Source organism: Ranitomeya imitator, chromosome 5, assembly GCF_032444005.1.
Source record: "Ranitomeya imitator isolate aRanImi1 chromosome 5, aRanImi1.pri, whole genome shotgun sequence".
In the NCBI taxonomy this organism is placed as follows: Eukaryota; Metazoa; Chordata; class Amphibia; order Anura; family Dendrobatidae; genus Ranitomeya; species Ranitomeya imitator.
Window position 1 is genome coordinate 581660159 of NC_091286.1, and position 16572 is coordinate 581676730.

General features: G+C 42.4%; 1 protein-coding gene across 1 annotated transcript; it reads right to left on the reverse strand.

Annotated features, from left to right (window-relative positions):
- Positions 1–1911: 1911 nt before the first annotated feature.
- Positions 1912–15876, reverse strand: NEU4 (neuraminidase 4). The gene is made up of 4 exons (XM_069726791.1): positions 15676–15876; positions 5209–5464; positions 2515–2972; positions 1912–2298 (listed from the first exon to the last, which is right to left on the reverse strand). Exons 1-4 carry the CDS (start codon positions 15874–15876, stop codon positions 1912–1914), a joined length of 1302 nt encoding a protein of 433 aa, XP_069582892.1.
- Positions 15877–16572: the final 696 nt, after the last annotated feature.

Here is a 16572-nt window from a genome sequence, read left to right on the forward strand (position 1 = left end):
CCAACCAATTTTGTGTTCCAAAATTTGAATGGTGCTTCTTCCCTTCCGAGCCCTGCTTTGCACCCAAACAGAAGTTTTCCACCACATACAAGATATTGGCTTATTCAGGAAAAATTGCACAAGAAGTTGTTTGGTGCATTTTCTGTTTTTACCCTTGTAAAAATGGTAAATTTGGGGCTAAAACATTTTTTGGGAAAAAAAAAATATTTTTTTGACTCAATGTTATAAAATTCTGTGAAGCACCTGGAGGTTCAAGATATTCAACACATATTTATATAAATTCACTGAGTGGTCTAGTTTCCAAAATGGGGTCAATTATTGGGTTTCCACTGTTTGAGCACATCAGGGGCTCTCCTAACACATCATGTTGTTCGCTTCTGATTCCAGCCAATTTTGCATTTCAAAAGTCAAATGGTGCTCCTTACCTTCTGAGACTTGCTGTGCCCCCAAACAGTAGTTTTCCACCACATATATAGTATTGGCATATTCAGTTGAAATGGCACAACAAATTTTCTGGTTAATTTTCTCTTTTTACCCTAGTGAAAATGCTAAATTTGGGGCTAAACCAACATTTTTGTGGGAAAAATTATATTTTTTATTTTCTCGGCTCAATGTTACAAAATTCTGGGTGTTAAAGGTACTCATTGCATATCTAATGTCAAATTTCACCACAAATCTAATGCATTTCAAAAGTCAAATGGTGCTCCTTCCCTTCTGAACCCTGTCGAGCGACCATCCATTTTCTACTGTTATATTACATCACACACCAATGTGAAGCTCCCCGTGAGTAACAGCCAGCCTGAGAATAGGGGGTGTGGCCTGCTCACTGCTAGTAGCCCTGCAGTGAAGGAGACATTATTACCCCCTCACCTTGGACTGCAGACAACTAGACATTATCAGGGGCTGGTGTGACAGCAGCTGCTCCTCACTGCTCACCTCTATCTGGGACATTACAGCAGTGAGCAGCTCCATGCTGTTATCAGCCAATTTCTTGATAATAGCTCTTTCTCAGCATAGAACAGGGGGTATGGTCATGCCCCCTCTTCTCAGGCTGGCTGTTACTCACAGGGGGGAGCTACACACTGGTGTGTGTAATGTCGCTGACAGGAGGGGGAAAGCAGTGAGAAGCAGCTACTGTCACACGTAATTACAAGTGTTCTATGGCATTTCATCTTTATAGTGTATGAGGACAGGGAGAGCATACATTTTTAACTCCCTGAAGTGCCCCTTAAAGGACATAAAAATTTAAAGTTTGAAATTGTGAAGTTTTCAAGTTTTTTTGTCAAATTTTTGATATTTTCACAAATGAAGGCAAATAATATCAACCAAACGTACAACTTGTTTTGAAAAAACAAACTCAGAATTACTGGGATACATTCAAGCATTCCAGAGTTACTACCTCATAATGTTATGCTGGTCAGATTTAAAAAAATAAGGCTCTGTCATTAACGTACAAAGTGACTCTGTCCTTAGGGGGCTAAAGTAAATTTGGCAACTGAGGGCAGCATGAGGTAGGGGTTAAAATACTGAGCACAACAATGTGTCACATGTCCGGGTGTGTAGTGGTGTTTACTTTGAATGAAGGTTTAATCTCCTTGTGATTAATATTGCCATTACTAGCTGGTTATGTGAGCCTTGGTTCGACACCAACCCCTCCTGTGATAAGCAGCTCATTGTCTATAGACATTGTATATACAGAACCTGGTGTGGACAGGGTTAACATTCTCAACTCTGCTGCATTCTAAATCTAAAAGCGCTGATTGTGTCAGAATGGATGCACCCAACAATCTGTGATACATCATATGATTCATTGTCTATTTAGCCTAAAACATGTTGCTCTCAAATTAGGTAGCAATGACTTAGCACATACATGCCACTTTCATAGGTAACATTTTCCCTTGAAATCGTCTTTTAAGAAGTTGCACAAATTCCTCTTATAACATCACATTTCGTAGGTGGATGAAGAAGGGCCGGGTTAAAGTGCAAGTTCTGGATGACTTCATATAGTGTGAACATACTGAATGATATCTGCTCATACGGAGAAGTTACACCATTTTCATAGAGACAACCAAAGACTACTAAGGATGCAGACTCTGTTGCTCCTAGTTCTCTAGGATGTAGCTCTATATATGCTAGGTCAGAGTAAGCACTGGGTCCTTCATAGATAATCCATGGACCTTTCCAGCTGTCAACATCTTTAGGGTATGGACTCAGGTAAACACCTAGATTCACCCGACTCTGAGGGCTTGTAGGGTGGGAGTACAGGACCCAAGTAGGCAGCTGGAATTTTTGGTCAGTCTTAAAGAAAGTTTTTTGTGCTTGTAAGTCTTTTAACGATGGTTGCACCCTAGTGCCTATGCCATCTGTCTTCTCATCTGTCTGTTTGTGCACCATTACTTTACAGATATTGCTGTGACTATTTAATTGATAGCTTTCGGGATTCCGTCCACCTCTTTTAAGTAACTGATGTAGTCTCTTAGTTCCTTTGTTTGATGTCTTAGCTCCATTGATCACATTCGTAGGCTGCAGCATCAACATGTTTTTATCAGCATGTCTTGAGGAAAACTTTACTGGAGCAGGAAAACCAATAACGCTCCCATGGCATCCACTGGGCGTCTCCACTAGCTTCTCCACCAGTTGCCCTTGCTGGAAGACAATACCATTATCAGAACTCAGAGCTTGAACCCTGAATCCTAAAGTGCTTCTGGCATTGCAGTATACGACATTGCTGCCATCTTCCTCATCCACTGACACCAACTGGCATTCTACAGTCTGCAGATTTGGGACTAGGTCTCCAAATGCCCAAGTCTTCCCATGATCATCACTACGGAAAGCAAATGCTCGTGGAGTTGTCTGGCAGAGCTTTCCAAAGCAGTTTCTGCAATCTATATAATAGGTGTATGCAGGTAAAAGCAGACGGCCAGATTTTAGCTGGATACCATGTCCTGGTCCTAAAGCAAAGGTAGCCCACTCTGAAAACAGAAAATAGTTGTAAAAGATAGACATATTATAAGAAAGAAAAAACAAAAATGTGCGTGATTTTATTATATGACAATGATTCATTTCCATATGTAGAAAAAAGATTATTGCAACTCAAAATGGGAACATAGTGCAGTTATGCAAAATAGTCAAAGAAAAAATGGAGTTAATTTTTAAGACCCTAACAGCCAAACTCCAATTGATTTTTTTGTAAGAATTATCTTTATTTTATTTGTATCGTAAAGATCAGGACTGTATAGAAAACAAATGTTCTTATTATTAAAATTAATATCAGTGAAAAGACTACAAGTTGGAAAAATATCAGAGGTTTTCATTGAAAATCTAGAGTAGCTGGTACTGCAATATTATTATGGTAACATGTTTGAATCTCATGATCCTTTGGCTTTTTCCCATAATCTGTCTTGTGTCACAATATATTTTAGAGTAGATTTCATTCTAGGCATTTTTATACTCATAAACTGAAAAAGCTTCTTGGTCTGTTTCCACATTTTAAGTTTATTTGGAGCCATTTTCTGTATTTTACATTAGATGTCTATGATCAATCATCAGCAGAAGGGTAAGTGTCACACCTGATCAGAGAAACCTGTGCTTTTAACTAATTAATCAGAAGCTGTCAGGTTCCTGAAGCCTCATAACCTACCTAGTACCATTTAGAACCACTATCTGGCACCCAATAATGTCCATAACATACTAACTATTGTCTGAGCTTATTGCAACAAACAAGTTTTAAACCTGCCCTCGCCATATGCATATGAATTTGACTCATCCAGGGGTGGTGGTTCCTTCAATGACAGCAGTCATGCGGTAATCACAACCTGTGGACCTAATCAATATCCTCCTGACTGGCTGTGTTTTCTCTTCTGTGCTTAAACTCCCAAGTACTATAATAATCCTGAAGGTAGTCGTGTTAGTAGAAAAGATGCAGGAAGTCAGGAGAACGTCAATCATGCTTAGGTCAACGTGGTTACAGTGTAAGAGGGTGGTGATGTTATGGACAGTAAGGAACATGCTGTCACTTTAAGAGACTGCACCCCCTTGTCTGGTGTGGTGGAATGTTCTGCTTCTCCCCTGCATTAGACTGTGAATGAGCTGGACTGTGCAGATGGTGGGGGTGGAGCCTGAACAGCGTGTGTGTGTGTGTGTATGTGTGTGTGTGTGAGCTGAAGCTACTGCAGAGAGAACTTTGTGCTGTTTTCTGCAAGATAGGATCCCCAGCCTGTAACAGAGTGGACTTGTTAGATTTGACAGACTTTTCCGGGTTCAGCGAGAGTGTCTGTCCTGTGTGAGTTTGAGAAGCCGGAAGATACAGAGAAAGGGATTTACAGTTTCCAGGAGCACCTCCAGGACCCAGAGGCAAGGAGAAGACCACGTTTCACGGAGCTGGCCGAAAGCCGTGCGCACCACCGTACTAGACCTTTGGGGGCCTCCTGGGACTGGATCTGAGTTCCCAACATCACCGTGAGTTTGTTCCTGTTTTGTGCACATGTTAGGGCCTAGTGTAGGCTTCAATAGTCAGTACATGGTAGCCGTGTGGCCTGCTTAGTAAATGCCAGGGAGGCTATACGTAGAGTAGCATCATTATTTGTTTATTGTTTGCATTTGCTTGTGTGGCATGTATTGAATCTGTAACAGTTGGAGTACCGTGCTATTTTACAGAAAAGCTAAGGAATATAACTCTCGTAAATTATCTTTTGCCATTGCATACCCCTGTTTGCATCTTCCTCATTCACTTCATTCCTTGCCTTCCAATAAATCTACCCTTTGTTGTTTGCACCTCATCTTGTGTACGGTAATCTTCCTGCACCGTGGTGGTCCCCCGGCCATCGCTTCAACAGCATATAAGGCAGAGTGTTCTTAGTGAAGAGACATTGTCCCCAGATTTGTCAGGTACCCGTACATATGAAGGTAACATTAAAATTTGATCTTTGTCATAATATGAATTATTGACTGGGTTATCAAGGGCATTATTGGGGTGCAGGGTTATTGTTCTAAATGGTACTATGGGAATAAGTGATTATAGACTGACAGACAAGAGATTATAATTCTCCATCCTCTTAATATATGTGTGCTCAGTGTATTCTACATAGGAGATGCGTAAGGAAAAATAATACTCCTGTGATTTGGAACATTTTTAAAAGTTACTAGAAAGCGAAAATAATTCTAAGATTAAAGTCGACATTCATATATACCGGTAAATTTACTTTGTACCTTTCAGTGATTCTCCGATGACTTTCTGAGTCAAATCTATAACGTCACTCCATGTCCTGCCTTGGTCTGAGCTTGTTACATAGCACAATCTTGCTAGATTTCGGCCAGTAATAATCTGGTAGGATTCTGTGGTCCTGCCTTGAACAGCAATGAAGAAAAGGAAGATCTCTCCTGTAAAGTTGTCATAGATCGGACAAGGGTTCATTGAGCGATGTCCAGACAAGTGGGCTTTCTCCACTGCAAACATATCCTCCCACTGCAAGAAGACATAATACACCTTTATTAATTTGCACATATTTTTACCAACACACATAAAAACTCATGTGAATGTGTCATACCCTTCTTGTTATTATGTTAATTGTGTTTTATATTATTTTCGCTTTGTTGGAGAAGACAGCAAATTAGAGCTAGTTTCCAAAGTGGAAAATTAAAGAGTTTTTTTTCAGGACGAACTTTTAGAGTAGAACATTAATATCATATTGGTGGAAGTCAGATACTTGAAAACCCCCCACCAATGAGAGAAATGCCTTGGAGATGCGAAAGTGAAGTTCGCATTGTGGAGGATATTAGGCTTAGATCATTGTTAGAAAATAAAGCATGGGTGGGTTGGTAGACAGAGATGTGGGAGGATATAGGCTGATGCAGTGATGCAGGTATGAATATGATCATATTCAGAAGGCTCATAGAATCTCATGGATTTCAGTATCACCTCTATGCTGATGACACACAGATCTACATCTCTGGACCAGATATCACCTCCCTACTAACCAGAATCCCACAATCTCTCTCTCTGCTATTTCATTCTTCTTCTCCGCTAGATTTCTAAAATTTAATATTGCCAAAACAGAATTCATCATCTTTCTCCCATCTCACTCGACTCCCTCAACAGACCTATCCATTAAAGTAAATGGCTGCCCACTTTCCCCAGTCCCACAATCTCGCTGCCTTGGGGTAATCCTACACTGATCTCTCCTTCAAACCACATATCCAAGCCCTTTCCACTTCCTGCCGACTTCAACTCAAAAATATTTCCTGGATCCGTACATTCCTAAACCAAGAATCTGCAAAAACCCTAATCCATGCCCTATTCATCTCCCGCCTTACCTCTAATCTATTCTAAACTCTGCTGCCCGACTAATCCACCTGTCCCCCCACTATTCCCCGGCCTCTCCCCTCTGTCAGTCCCTTCACTGGCTCCCCATTACACAAAGACTCCAGTTCAAAACCCTAACCATGACATACAAAGCCATCCACAACCTGTGTTCTTCATATACTGTATCTGTGACCTCGTCTCCTGGTACTTACCTGCACGCAACCTCTGATCCTCACAAGATCTCCTTCTCTACTCCCCTCTTATCTCCTCTTCCCACAATCGCAAAGAAGATTTCTCCTGTGCATCACCCCTACCCTGGAACTCTCTATCACAACAGATCAGACTCTCGCCAACCATGGAAACCTTCAAAAAGAACCTCTTCCAACAAGCCTACAACCTGCAATAACCACCGATCGACCAAACCGCTGCACAGTCAGCTCAAACAAATCACCAGCCATCAAAAGTCATAATTAAACTGCCACTATCAATATCTATATACTGATGTAACAATCTCAACAGCCTGAGGCTAAAACCCAACATTGAGGGAGAAAAAGTGAGTAAAAACAAAAACATAAGCGTTGTAAAATACCTCAAATATGTAGCAGAGTGGACTTCTCACACCCCGATGCACATTCTTCAGACTTCTGATGGTTGGTGATTCGTGTAGGGGGGCTCTTATTGGATACTGTGATTTATGATATGAAATTTTTGGTATGATATTTATGATTGGATTTATTTCCTTTTATCCATCCTTCGCTTTTGAATTACACCTAGTTTGTTTTTCTTTGTGCCTTGCTGTATACCTATCTGCCTCAATTTGTAGCTAATTACCGCTTTAATAATTGGACATACCTATCTACTATTTTTTGTGGTTCTCCCCTTTGAGGCACTATTTTAATTCTTGAGATTTTGTATTTTAATAATTATTAATAAAGATTCAGTATTTTATTATGGATCTCGTCATTGTTTCTGGAATTATCAGGTACCAGAATGTCTGGTTATGTTTGTAACAGGTGTACACTGTCATTACGAGATTATATGAGATTAGTTGAAAACCTGCTGTTTCTGTATGTTTCACCTGCCAGGGCCTAGGGGTACTCGGTACCGGGTCCAGTCGTCGTTAAAGGGGTGGTCACGGTGGTGTCAGTGGCCCTGGGCGCCCAAGTAAAAGGGATAGTTTTTAAAGGGAGTTGGAAAACAATAAAAGTTTGAGACGCCACTGTGGTACTCGGTCAGGGGTGAGTGATGCTGCTTAAAGGGGTCCTCTGGGGGTGATGGTATGGCAGCAAAATGGTATTGCTCTCCACAGGTGAAGCTGGGTCCCCAGAGCTCCCGATGTGTATGGCAAGGGTGGTGAATGTCTGCAAATAAATGGAGGACACAGGGTTGTAACGTCTTTACCTGGCTTACTGGTTGTATCAGGCCACAGTCCAGGGTACCAGCAACAGGTGGGGATGTGGTCCAGCCGGCCTGGAGGCAATGGTGAATCCCACTCCCTGGTGAGTCCGTAAGCCTGCCTGCTCATGCCCATATGTAAGGTCCTTGCTGCCTGTGGCTCCCTGACAAAGTCCTCTCACTCCTGTTCTGGGACAGTTACCCGTATGGCGGGCAGTGCGAGCCTTTTCATAGCGTCTCTTTCATGACCCGGGCTCTTCGTGTACTGCTTTACCTTCAGTTGTGGGTGCGGGAAAATTACTTAAAGTTCTGCTGTGCGACCTGGAGTACAACACAGCCTTGGGCTCCCGATGCCCTGTTCCTGCGCTTCAGCTCAGACGGTGCCCGGTCACAGTTCCCCTCTAAGCCCTTTCCTTCTCCTTGGCTTTTTTCCTCAGATGCTTACTAACATTCCAACCCTTTAGGTTCTCTTCCTTTCCTGGAGCTGCAGCTCACCCGTGGCTGCACGGCTCCACTCTCTGCTCTTCACCAACTCCTCTCAACAACTCACAAACTCCTCCTCCAGACCAGAATACATACAGTACACACCAAAAGTTTGGACACACATTCTCATTTAAAGATTTTTCTGTATTTTCATGACTATGAAAATTGTACATTCACACTGAAGGAATCAAAACTATGAATTAACACATGTGGAGATATATACTTAACAAAAAAGTGTGAAACAACTGAAATTATGTCTTATATTCTAGGTTTTTCAAACTAGCCACCTTTTGCTTTGATGAGTGCTTTGCACACTCTTGACATTCTCTTGATGAGCTTCAAGAGGTAGTCACCGGGAATGGTCTTCCAACAATCTTGAAGGAGTTTCTAAGAGATGCTTAGCACTTGTTGGCCCTTTTGCCTTCACTCTGCGGTCCAGCTCACCCAAAACCATCTCGATTGGGTTCAGGTCTGGTGGCTGTGGAGGCCAGGTCATCGGCGTAGCACCCCATCACTCTCTGTTAGGTGTCGAGTTCCCGCATCTGCACAGGGGGAATACTGAACCATCTCCGCTGTGGTCTCCCATTCTTCTCCAGCCATAGTGGAGTCTGCTCAGTGGAGACATCGGTCCCACCGTCTAGCTCAGACTAATACTGGACGACTGGTTACTACTTCCAGGCTCTGTTCTTGTAGCCAGCAATGTTCAGCAGCGAACAGGTCTTTCTGGGACTAAGTCCAGGTTTTCCATTTCTGAGCATGCCCACGGGATGACCTCCCATTGGAGGTTGGGGGTCACATGCTTAGATACTGCAGCTAATCCCATTGGTCCTCTAGGAAGGTCCTAAAGGTGTTCTTCTTCTGTGGCAGACTCCCATTGGTCCTTCTCGGAAGGTCTTGTACTTGCTGCAGCTATAAAAGGTTTGCATGGCTGCACGGCCATGCGCTAGTATACTATCATTATCGTGTGTGTTGATGAGTGCAAGTCGTTCCTTAAAAAACCCATCCCTTGTGTATGACTGTTTGCGTAAGGTGTATGGCTGCAATCTAGCGCCCGGCTGGACTCACAGCTTTAACACACGAAACAGCATCTAACTGCTGTGACCGCCAGTGCAGCGCCATGCGCTATTAGAGCACTTACCTTACCCAAGTCTGGGTGGTTAGTGGCGTCCGCTAGTGTGGCACAGCATGCACTTCAGTGCATATTAGTTACCTCTTATACCCCAATTGTAGTGTCGATCGCAAGAGGTCTACACTAACTCTAATCCTGTGTCCTGGGATAGAGTTCTGTGGTTCCTTGCTTGCGCTCTCTGTGCGGTACCGCAACCCTGTGACTTAACAGAGATCGCTTTCTTCATACAGGGTGAAGTTAACCCATGTGTGTATCCTCATTGTACCGCCATATAGTCCGTCATTACTTAGCAGCAGGTTCCATCTCTGCACGGTGGACCCCGGGCTGCGAACGCACCTTATTATATCTATTTAATTATTTGGTGCGTTCCGCTAGCCCTAACACTCTCCTTCTTGGTCAAATAGCCCTTACACAGCCTGGAGGTGTGTTTGGGGTCATTGTCCTGTTGAAAAATAAATGATGGTCCAACTAAACGCAAACCAGATAGAATAGCATGCCGCTGCAAGATGCTGTGGTAGCCATGCTGGTTCAGTATGCCTTCAATTTTGAATAAATCCCCAACAGTGTCACCAGCAAAGCACCCCCATGCCATCACACCTCCTCCATGCTTCACGGTGGGAACCAGGCATGTAGAGTCCATCCGTTCACCTTTTCTGCGTTGCACAAAGACACGGTGGTTGGAACCAAAGATCTCAAATTTGGACTCATCAGACCAAAGCACAGATTTCCACTGGTCTAATGTCCATTCCTTTTGTTCTTTAGCCCAATAAAGTCTCTTCTGCTTGTTGCCTGTGGTTTCCTAGCAGCTATTTAACCATGAAGGCCTGCTGCACAAAATCTCCTCTTAACAGTTGTTGTAGAGAGATGTCTGCTGCTAGAACTCTGTGTGGCATTGACCTGGTCTCTAATCTGAGCTGCTATTAACCAGCGATTTCTGAGGCTGGTGACTCAGATAAACTTATCCTCAAAAGCAGAGGTGACTCTTGGTCTTCCTTTCTTGGGGCAGTCCTCATGTGAGCCAGTTTCTTTGTAGCCCTTGATGGCTTTTGACGCTGCACTTAGGGACACTTTCAAAGTTTTCCCAATTTTTCAGACTGACTCACCTTCATTTCTCAAAGTAATGATGGCTACTCGTTTTTCTTTACTTAACTGCTTTTTTCTTGCCATAATACAAATTCTAACAGTCTATTCAGTAGGACTATCAGCTGTGTATCCACCAGACTTCTGCACAACACAACTGATGGTCCCAACCCCATTTATAAGGCAAGAAATCCCACTTATTAAACCTGACAGGGCACACCTGTGAAGTGAAAAACTACCTCTTGAAGATCATCAAGAGAATGCCAAGAGTGTGCAAAGCAGTCATCAAAGCAAAAGGTGGCTACTTTGAAGAACCTAGAATATAAGACATATTTTCAGTTGTTTCACATTTTGTTAAGTATATAATTCCACATGTGCTAATTCATAGTTTTGATGCCTTCAGTGTGAATGTACAATTTTCATAGTCATGAAAATACAGAAAAATCTTTAAATGAGAAGGTGTGTCCAAAATTTTGGTCTGTACTGTATATCTGGGGGAAGCTCCCCTGAATCTGGGTTCAGGGCTCCCCTTCTGGAGCCTGGATTCAGAATGTGTTGCATATACAGTCATGGCCAAAATTTTTGAGAATTACACCAAAATTATATTTTCACATGATCTGCTGCCTTCTGGTTTTTATTAGTGTTTGTCTGATGTTTATATCACATACAGAAATATAATTCCAATCATATTATGAGTACCAATAGGTTATATTGACAGTTAGAATGAGTTAATGCAGCAAGTCAATATTTGCAGTGTTGACCCTTCTTCTTCAAGACCTCTGCAAATCTCCCTGGCATGTTCTCAATCGACTTCTGGACCAAATCCTGACTGATAGCAGTCCATTCTTGCATAATCAGTGCTTGCATTTTGCCAGAATTTGTTGGTTTTTGTTTGTCCACCCGTCTCTTGATGATTGACCACAAGTTCTCAATGGGATTAAGATCTGGGGAGTTTCCAGGCCATGGACCCAAAATCTCTATGTTTTGTTCCATGAGCCATTTAGTTATCACCTTTGCTTTATGGCAAGGTGCTCCATCATGCTGGAAAAGGCATTGTTGGGCGCCAAACTGCTCTTGGACAGTTGGGAGAAGTTGCTCTTGGAGGACATTCTGGTACCATTCTTTATTCATGGCTGTGTTTTTAGGCAAGACTGTGAGTGAGCCGATTCCCTTGGCTGAGAAGCAACCCCACACATGAATGGTTTCAGGATGCTTTACAGTTGGCATGAGACAAGACTGGTGGTAGCGCTCACCTCTTCTTCTCCAAATAAGCTGTTTTCCAGATGTCCCAAACAATCGAAAAGGGGATTCATCAGAGAAAATTACTTTGCCCCAGTCCTCAGCAATCCACTCCCTGTACCTTTTGCAGAATACCAGTCGGTCCCTGATGTTTTTTCTGGAGAGAAGTAGCTTCTTTGCTGCCCTCCTTGAAACCAGGCCTTGCTCAAAGAGTCTCCACCTCACAGTGCGTGCAGAGGCACTCCCACCAGCCTGCTGCCATTCCTGAGCAAGCTCGGCACTGCTGGTAGTCCGATCCCGCAGCTGAAACAGTTTTAAGATACGGTCCTCGTGCTTGCTGGTCTTTCTTGGGCACCCTGGAGCATTTTTGACAACAATGGAAGCTCTCTCCTTGAAGTTCTTGATGATGCGATAGATTGTTGACTGAGGTGCAATCTTTGTAGCTGCGATACTCTTCCCTGTTAGGCCAGTTTTGTGCAGTGCAATGATGGCTGCACATGTTTCTTTAGAGATAACCATGGTTAACTGAAGAGAAACAATGATACCAAGCACCAGCCTCCTTTTAAAGTGTCCAGTGATGTCATTCTTACTTAATCATGACTGATTGATCGCCAGCCCTGTCCTCATCAACACCCACACCTGTGTTAATGGATCAATCACTAAAACGATGTTAGCTGCTCCTTTTAAGGCAGGACTGCAATCATGTTGAAATGTGTTTTGGGGGTTAAAGTTCATTTTCTGGGCAAATATTGACTTTGCAAGTACAGTAATTGCTGTTAGGCTGATCACTCTGACATTCATAGTAACATAGTAACATAGTTAGTAAGGCCAAAAAAAGACATTTGTCCATCCAGTTCAGCCTATATTCCATCATAATAAATACCCAGATCTACGTCCTTCTACAGAACCTAATAATTGTATGATACAATATTGTTCTGCTCCAGGAAGACATCCAGGCCTCTCTTGAACCCCTCGACTGAGTTCGCCATCACCACCTCCTCAGGCAAGCAATTCCAGATTCTCACTGCCCTAACAGTAAAGAATCCTCTTCTATGTTGGTGGAAAAACCTTCTCTCCTCCAGACGCAAAGAATGCCCCCTTGTGCCCGTCACCTTCCTTGGTATAAACAGATCCTCAGCGAGATATTTGTATTGTCCCCTTATATACTTATACATGGTTATTAGATCGCCCCTCAGTCGTCTTTTTTCTAGACTAAATAATCCTAATTTCGCTAATCTATCTGGGTATTGTAGTTCTCCCATCCCCTTTATTAATTTTGTTGCCCTCCTTTGTACTCTCTCTAGTTCCATTATATCCTTCCTGAGCACCGGTGCCCAAAACTGGACACAGTACTCCATGTGCGGTCTAACTAGGGATTTGTACAGAGGCAGTATAATGCTCTCATCATGTGTATCCAGACCTCTTTTAATGCACCCCATGATCCTGTTTGCCTTGGCAGCTGCTGCCTGGCACTGGCTGCTCCAGGTAAGTTTATCATTAACTAGGATCCCCAAGTCCTTCTCCCTGTCAGATTTACCCAGTGGTTTCCCGTTCAGTGTGTAATGGTGATATTGATTCCCTCTTCCCATGTGTATAACCTTACATTTATCATTGTTAAACCTCATCTGCCACCTTTCAGCCCAAGTTTCCAACTTATCCAGATCCATCTGTAGCAGAATACTATCTTCTCTTGTATTAACTGCTTTACATAGTTATGTATCATCTGCAAATATCGATATTTTACTGTGTAAACCTTCTACCAGATCATTAATGAATATGTTGAAGAGAACAGGTCCCAATACTGACCCCTGCGGTACCCCACTGGTCACAGCGACCCAGTTAGAGACTATACCATTTATAACCACCCTCTGCTTTCTATCACTAAGCCAGTTACTAACCCATTTACACACATTTTCCCCCAGACCAAGCATTCTCATTTTGTGCACCAACCTCTTGTGCGGCACGGTATCAAACGCTTTGGAAAAATCGAGATATACCACGTCCAATGACTCACCGTGGTCCAGTCTATAGCTTACCTCTTCATAAAAACTGATTAGATTGGTTTGACAGGAGCGATTTCTCATAAACCCATGCTGATATGGAGTTAAACAGTTATTCTCATTGAGATAATCCAGAATAACATCCCTCAGAAACCCTTCAAATATTTTACCAACAATAGAGGTTAGACTTACTGGCCTATAATTTCCAGGTTCACTTTTAGAGCCCTTTTTGAATATTGGCACCACATTTGCTATGCGCCAGTCCTGCGGAACAGACCCTGTCGCTATAGAGTCACTAAAAATAAGAAATAATGGTTTATCTATTACATTACTTAGTTCTCTTAGTACTCGTGGGTGTATGCCATCCGGACCCGGAGATTTATCTATTTTAATCTTATTTAGCCGGTTTCGCACCTCTTCTTGGGTTAGATTGGTGACCCTTAATATAGGGTTTTCATTGTTTCTTGGGATTTCACCTAGCATTTCATTTTCCACCGTGAATACCGTGGAGAAGAAGGTGTTTAATATGTTAGCTTTTTCCTCGTCATCTACAACCATTCTTTCCTCACTATTTTTTAAGGGGCCTACATTTTCAGTTTTTATTCTTTTACTATTGATATAGTTGAAGAACAGTTTGGGATTAGTTTTACTCTCCTTAGCAATGTGCTTCTCTGTTTCCTTTTTGGCAGCTTTAATTAGTTTTTTAGATAAAGTATTTTTCTCCCTATAGTTTTTTAGAGCTTCAATGGTGCCATCCTGCTTTAGTAGTGCAAATGCTTTCTTTTTACTGTTAATTGCCTGTCTTACTTCTTTGTTTAGCCACATTGGGTTTTTCCTATTTCTAGTCCTTTTATTCCCACAAGGTATAAACCGCTTACGCTTATTCAGGAGTATATGCAAATTGCCATTGGAAAAAATGAAGCAATAGACTTTGGAAAAGTTAATATTTGTCTCATTCTCAAAATATTTGTCCATGACTGTAGATGCCTTAGGCTTTATCCACACTTCAGCCTTTCTGTTTCCATCATAATCCATCATTTCGTAAAAAAAACAGATCCAGCAAATGTTGCTGCTGGATCAGTTTTTTTCTCATAGACTTGTATTAGCGACAGATTTTGATGGCTGGCCTTCCGTTTCATCCGTCGTTTGACGAATCCGTCGTAAATTCTGGCAGAGACAATGCACATAGAAACGTTTTTTGTGTACGTTGAAAAATCGCCAAGCGACAGATCCTGCGCTGTCCATCGTTAGCTATAATGGAAGCAGGATCCGTTGCTGACCGTCTCTCTATCTCTCTCTCTCTCTCCTCTCCAGAATTTTGTTCCTTTAAATTCAGGCAGCACCTGCTTTGACGGATCCGTCAAAAAAACGGATCCAGTGCATCAGTTTTTTACAATCAGCACAGGATCCGTCTTTTCAACACTTTGACGGATTGTGACTGATTCTAAAAAACTGATGTGTGAAAGAGGCCTTACCTGATAAAGGGAATCCTCCTTGCCTCCAAGCATGACATCACCCTTCCCGAAAGGAAGGCAACATCACTGTAACAACCGGTTACCTGGGGTGTTACATATGCGTCTCTGCACTATCCTCTGGTGGTATCGTGTTAAAGATCATAGGCCACACCCAAAAACTCCAGTTAGTACATTGTAGCCAATTAGTGGCTACAGTGGGGACCTTATTGTTGTTTGAAAAGTTATCGCTGTGAATTTCACCCTTGGAGACAAGGATAGATAGAAAGATGGAGGATCCGGTAAGCAGCAGAAAGAGAGAGTTGAGAGGATTGGTAGGGTGAGAAGAAATCAATTTGCTATTTTATAGCATTCAGACACTTCAGACACCAATTTTAAAGTGCTTGACAATTCCATTAAATCCTCTGGTCCATATTGAAGTATGTTAATACATGTTATATTATGATTAGTGCTGCCTCTTACTGTCTATTATATTGCACTTTATGGACTAAACTAACATCATATCAACTTTTACTAATAACTCAAAATGAGAAAATGATCAGAAATTCCATAATTCACTAATCACACTCTTCTGACCTCTACGTAGCTGTGGTACAGTATTCCACGACGTAATACAAGTAAATTAGCATGGGCATCATCGGCGCTCAGCCTCTCTTCTGCGAATGCCAACAGAGTTGACCAGCGTGGGATGTAGAGGAGAGCCGGTACACGATAAGTCACACCATTCTTCTCTCTCTCAAACAGAACTGTACGAGCTGGAAAATGACGGGACCCCATAAAAAAACTGAAAAGGTTAAAAAAAGAGTATTGTTATTCTGTAAAACCATTTACCATAATTGTATAACAATGTGTAGCGTGCTCCCTTCTAGTGATGAGTGAGCGTGCTCGGATATCATGTCATCGCAGTATGCTCGGGTGTTATCCATGTATCTCGGGCATGCTTGGGTAATCTGTTTGAGTCCCCGCGGCTGAATGATTTGGGGCTATCCCTGACAATCCTGGCAATCCCTGCATGTGTTACAACTGTCTAACAGCCACAAATCATGCAGCCGCAGGGACTCAAACATATTACCTGAGCGTGCTCGAGATACTTGGATAATAGCTAAGCATGCTCGGATAATAGGATATCACAGCACGCTCGCTCATCACTACTCTGTTCCCAATTTCCAACAATTTCCACTGGGAAAAATGATAGGATCCTGATTCTCAGGCCTTTGGGTACAATTCCCTTTGCAAGATCATTTTTGAGGGATGCCTTATACCACCAAGTTTGCAGTCTTTTCCTGACTTGAATTTAAAAACATTGATAATCTCCTGATTCTGCCCCTTTTCAGTATCAAAACTCTGCAGTAACTCTACTTTAAAAACATGACGGACTTGTGTGAACCAGGTGAAGTCCTTGGCTCTCATATCCATCTTGACCGCAATTTGTTGAAAATCAACACAACAATCAACAAATAGCCTAGAAAGGCC